Here is a 6,337-nt window from a genome sequence, read left to right on the forward strand (position 1 = left end):
AAAAAAATATGCATTCGGACCATAAGACGCACCCTGATTTTCCCCCCACTTTAGGGGGAAAAAAAGTGCGTCTTATGGTCCGAAAAATACGGTAATTTCATAGGATCTAATATCTTTAGAACAGGTCCAGAAGAACATTTTATTTTTCATGGGGCTTGCCAAATATTAAAGCCCTTTACGAGCAAAAATGAAGGAACATCTCGTGAATCCATCCTGAATTTTTTTAATACCTTGGAAAGTGACATAAGTTTCCAGAAGCCACCATCTGGGTTCCTTGCCAGTCCTGTTCCCAGGTGGAGGAACCCATAATCCACCTACATTGACTACACTGCTGTTGTTTTCTCTCTTAAACCTCCAACAACTCTGCCCCTGTTTAATTAGTTTTAATGTTTGGGTCATCCTTTTTTCTTTTTTTAGTATACAAAACTTAATATACAAGAACACATATTTCACACAAATATCAATACTAGTACCCTCCTCTCTCTCCCTTCCTGTGTGTGTGTGTGTGTGTATATATATATATATATATATATATATATATATATATAGTGAAAATTAATGTACATTATTTTAATCATCAAAACAGTGTACAAATAATAAAATGTGATAATTAGGGAAGAACAATAAGTCTTTCCATATCTTATTGTAGAAATATAATATAAAATCGTCCAAATCTTGTGAAACAAACATAATATATCAGTGTTTAGGGCAGATTGCTATCCATCGGTATCGGCAATCATGCTTACAAAAAATAATGTAAAATCCAATTGTAAAGTGAAGCAAAAAAAAAAGGGGGGGGGGGGGACAGAAAGGAAATTTCAACATTTTTTTTTAAAGCACAACTCTGAGTAGATCTAGGTGTCTTACCTGTATAAAGTTTGCATATGAATATGTACCTGTAAGAAATTTTTTTTTTTTTTCTACATTTACCTTACCCTTAATTCACCTGAGATTTAGGTTCCTTCGTTACCAGGATCTCACCAGGTTCACAAACCCCCCCAGACAACAAATGCCAGAGGAGGGGGTAAGCTAAGAAGATTATCTAAAGGTCCACTTTAGCTATTTCACATAGAGCAAAATGCAAACTTTTTCTTTAGGAAAACTCTTTATTTAAAAATAAATGTGACAAACATTTCATAAAACATATTTAACATGTTGTTTGTATTTGGATTTTTCCAAAGCCGCCAGCATCACAAATGTTATATTTTTTATTTTATTAAAGCTGAAGTCCAGGTAATTACGCAGATGAAAAACATACAGAGGTTTGATTTAAATGGCATTGTATTTCTGTACATCCAATCCTGAGATTTATTACCTTGTCATGCAATACGACCCTGGCAGGTCAGAGGACCTGATTTTTTTTTTTGTTGCTTACAGGTTTGGTCCCTCCAACAACTGGGGACTGCACTGTAACTGAAGAAGCAGCACATCGATGAGCTCATCACTTTGTTACATTACATTATAATACGTTAGTCTACAGAGCTGCTTTATTAAGTGTCTTTGATATCTGCCTGAGGTTCAGTTTTAATTTATTACTAAATAACATTTTATTCTGCACAGCAGAAGCAGGCTTCACACAACTGGTACAGCAGAAACAAAATGCATGTTGTGCTACAAACTAAACGTTAAAATAGTAAAAAATGTATGTGGGATATATATAAAACATACACAAAACACAACATAAAATTGTATCTAAATATTATTATGATCAATGAAAGGATCAGTCCACTGGATTTTCTGCTGTAGCCTGAATACATACTGTATATCTGTATATCATCAATGGTCCCATAGGTAGGACATTTCATAGGTGTGTGGACCTGGGAAGTCCAGCAGAGATTTCACCAGTGGAGTTCCAAAAGGCAAAATGATCCTTTAACAGTTTTGCTTAAGACCCTGTAAGTCCTGATTCCAGTGTATGAACTAAAAAAGTAGAGGAAAGTAAGTCATCCCAAAAATAGAGCTTCAATATTGGGTGGGCACCAATGCAGTGAATCACCCATCAGATTCTTATTCTTTCTGATGCTCGAAGGGTAAGACTTTCTAACAGTAAACTGTTCATCTGCAATGCTGGAGTCCTTAACAATGTGTTCTGCATTAAAGTGGGATCCCTTTGAGAATGGTAACACCACCATTTTGTTTTGGGCCATGCTAGGACATCCTGGCATCCTGGATAGAATATGTGCACTGATCAACAAAATGCATCACAGCTTGATGCCAAAAGGGCTGTGTAGACATAGAACCATCAGAGCATTCATGTTTACTGCTGTCTATTGCCAAAAGCACCTACAAGGGCATGTGGGCATCCAACCTGGACTATGGATCAATTGAAGAAGGTGGCCTGGTATGATGAATTATAGCTAGGGATGTGTGTGTGACGTTTTCTTGGGGAGGAAATAATAACAGGATGCATCAATGGACCTTCAGAGGCCCTTGGACCTGCCTTTACTGGACCTTCAGAGGACCTGCCATTACTGGACCTTCAGAGGCCCTTGGACCTGCCATTATTTGACCTTCAGAGGCCCTTGGACTTGCCATTATTGGACCTTCAAAGGTCATGCCATTACTGGACCTTCAGAGGCCCTTGGACCTGCCATTATTTGACCTTCAGAGGCCCTTGGACCTGCCATTATTGGACCTTCAAAGGACCTGCCATTACTGGACCTTCAGAAGACCTTGGACCTGCCATTATTGGATCCTTAGAGGAGGCCCTACACAATATTAGACAGGTGGTTTTAATGCTTTGGATGATCAGTGCAAGATTTAATTAGATTTAAAGATATCTTCTTTATTTGCTAATTTGATGCTTCTGTCGTATTATGTAGATTGATAGACTGCAAGATGTACATTTTTTTTATCAGAAAGTCTATCACAATCCAAGGTGCTTGTTTGGAGAAAAGTTTTCAACAATGTCTACCAATCCAAACCCAGATGATCTCAATTATTATCAACAGTTCCAGAAAAGTGTCGCTGCTTGCTTATAGCTGACCCATGACTTGCATTACCCTCCCCAAAAACCTGGCTTCACTGCACATAGGTACACTATCCAAAAAGGCAAAATCCATCAATTTTATAACATGTTCAAGAGGACAAGTAACATACTTTAAATGTGCAACAAATGCAATGGTGATGAGATTATGATCAAATCAATATTTAGCACTCAGCTGTATGCTCATTATACCACCAACATTGATTACAAATTATTTTCTGTTGATCCAAATTTTTTTCATTCATTCATCAACCTTATTCATAATAAGAAAAACAATTGGCAAAAGATACCATTAAAAAAGTTGACCCTTTCTGTAGGAAATGTACATGAACATACATAATGATAGTTTAATGCTCATCACGCAATTGACCTTGATGAAAAGTTTGAATTCATTATTGGTCAGCGATATCTGCCCAGAGGAATATATCAGTCACGTTGCCTTAATTAAAAAATATCTCATTTATGTCCTGTGTTGTTCCAATATAAATCCCTGATGAAGGGAGGGTGGGAAACTTTGGTCCCTAAAATAAGCTGGCTTTGCAGGTTTTTATTGAATAATTACATTTGTTGACATATTTGTTTGGCGCTCCTTTTTCCTGTTGGATACTTGGCATGGCCACAATGAATTTCCCAACTAACAGGAGCCCTAACCATTTCCCCAAAAATTGGGCTTTACAGATTGGACATACATGGGGATGAACACGATTGAAAGAGAACCTGTCACATTGCCAGGCAAAGATAAAGAGTTATTGGCTGGGTCGACCAGTCAGAGTTTATGTCCAGGCAAATGTTCACCCCCTCCCATGCCCTTCTAACCCATCCTACCCTTTTTGTGTTTTCCATTGTAAAGCAAAATACACTCATCCAACTGATATTTACCTTCCCAGGGATACTTTGCTCACCTGTCCCAGCTCAGGGAAATAATTGGCACTTCTAGGTATATAGAAGCATGTTACATTTTTCCCTTTCTCCGAAGATTCACTGCTTTGGCTTGAGCTATCAGCCATTTTTAAACCCACCCCTATATATTTTTTTGGGAAAGTCCGGCATGCATTGCAAACTGGTACAGAGGGATCCTGTACTGAATGCATACAGAAAACAAAGATTCCATACAAATATATATTCTTAAAATATAAAAAAAGTATAAACTTTAAAAAATGTAAAAAAAACAAAAATATTTGTAAAATAAAAATCAAAGATCCAAAAACAATTGTAATTTCCCTTTAAAGCCTAACTGAACCCAACATTGAACAAAGCAAATTCTCAAAGAAATGATGTTTTTTTTTATAATTATGTAAATTATAAGTATTTCCTTTGGAACTTTAAAAACTCATAGGGTTCTTTTTATAAGGCAGCGAATCTGACATTCACTGAAACATTACCTGGTGGGGAATTATTACTGCCATTGAAGCACAAGGACCTGAACGATTCTCCACCAGGAAATGTTTCAGTGAATATTAGATTCATGGCGTTATAAATAGACCCCATTGTGCAGCTGTGTTCGGCTGTCTGACCTTCCGAGTCTTTTAGTTTCCTGTTAACGGACTGCTCACCAACTGTTTCCTACAGCCCAATACTACTATGTAGCCCTGCCTCGTCTAGAATGAAGGAAAGATGGAAAATGTGATCTGTCTTCTATTCTTCCTAATACTTTGGGTGTCACACGGTCACATCTGATTGAACTTCCCATTGGCTGAATTCTAGGATAAAAGGAAATGACCTGCAATGCAGTGTGCAAGCACAACATTTATTATTTTCACCACTTTGCATTTGCACACTCTTTGTTTTCACTTATCACATTGATTGCTATTAGAATTGTTCGATGTTGCGTTTAGTTGGGCTTAAAATATTCTCCTATTTGACAGCTATGCCAAGACAATGGTTGGTACAGGATTATTCTTCCCAACATGGACACAGACAGCAATATAAACCCCTGACAAAATGTTCTATCCCTTCACCTTTCTATATAGATTAAAAAATATTTTTAGCTTTATATATACTTTAGAGTGGCACCACAATCATTTCAATGTGTTTTCATCTATACACATATTTATATATTGTTACTTTGTATGGTGAATGTACACTTTGTGTTGACTTCATCCAATCACATGCAAGCAAATCTATTATATTTGCCAACAATGGACTGTCTGCAGTCTCTATGGATCTGAAATACCTACAAAGCACCTTATAGCCAGAGATCATGTGGCTTAGGCTATCTAGGCATTGAACCATACATAGGATCCTTTTCAACATAGCAAGAAAACGAACATTTCCTTAAAATGAAAATATGATTTGATAATGCTGATGTCTTATTAATTCCTATGAAATGTTGATTGCTCCATTGTATGAGGGCCCAATCTATGGAGTGTCTCTTAACCATGAGGATAATTGCACCACCCGATCAGCACCCTTCCTTGTGATATGAGTCCTCCAGCCTTTGTATGACATACGCACATGTTATAGATCTATTGTCATTGGCATCAGACCGCGCAGTCCTTAGCGTGAGTCAGGGCGGCATCACTGTGGTTTTGCTGGTGTGTTTTGTTTGTTCAAAATCTTCATTAGAGATTTATTCATATAAAAAGGTTTGTCAGCGGAGCCATCATTCCTCTCTAAATCTTCCACTAGGAGTAAAAATGGAGATGGGGTAAATGACGCGTTGTCAAAGAAACATCACAAAAAAGAAAAGATGGAAGTGAAGAAAAATAATAAAAGTGAAGAAAAATAATAAAAGTAATATAATAATAAAAGTGAACTTGTGCCATTGCAGGGCATAGATGGTCATCAATTTCCCTGCGCTCCCCGGTCTTCGGCACCAAACACCTATCATTTACCTGCCATTTGGCATGGGTGAGAACTCACTCTTACTCTCTCATTTGGCAGAGCTGGGTTCTTGTGATTGGCTGAGGGCTGTCACATGAATGCATAAAAGAGGTGTAGGCTCTGGCAACCCAGTTTGGAGATCATGCCAGATGGCAAAAAGGAGTTTAATGGCCTTTGTTGCCTTGCATTGGAAAAGTAAAGGTGCACTATCTGCCCTGTGATCTGCCTGTAGGTAAGTAATGTACTTACCTTCCGTTCTCTTGTCAATCTAATTCAAAGTCATGTCACTCTCTCCCACTACTCCCACATTTCAATTTGGATATAAGGGGTGCAAAGTGTCCCTCTGCATGAGGGCCTCAGACTGTTCTCATCCAACCAGGCAGGGTTGTAGTGGGGCAGGCACGGCTGGAAACACTGTGCCCTCACTTTTTTGTGTGCCCACTCCTATTTTGCATGGAATTCTTTGGTGGTCCACGGCTCTGGCTGGACCGCCCCCCGGCAGGGTCAGGAGGAGGACTCCACTGGGGG

The 6,337-nt window shown here is 38.3% G+C and overlaps 1 protein-coding gene across 1 annotated transcript in view; it reads right to left on the reverse strand.

Annotated features, from left to right (window-relative positions):
• Nucleotides 1–1,086: 1,086 nt before the first annotated feature.
• The window catches only part of SLC44A5 (solute carrier family 44 member 5), a 115,430-nt gene continuing 110,179 nt past the window's right edge, over nucleotides 1,087–6,337 (reverse strand). The window contains exon 23 of the mRNA XM_072419488.1: nucleotides 1,087–5,610. Within this exon, the coding sequence (XP_072275589.1) occupies nucleotides 5,504–5,610 (107 nt within the window). The 3' untranslated portion in view covers nucleotides 1,087–5,503. The remainder of the gene's footprint in view (nucleotides 5,611–6,337) is intronic.

This window comes from Pyxicephalus adspersus, chromosome 8, assembly GCF_032062135.1.
Source record: "Pyxicephalus adspersus chromosome 8, UCB_Pads_2.0, whole genome shotgun sequence".
Taxonomy (NCBI): domain Eukaryota; kingdom Metazoa; phylum Chordata; class Amphibia; order Anura; family Pyxicephalidae; genus Pyxicephalus; species Pyxicephalus adspersus.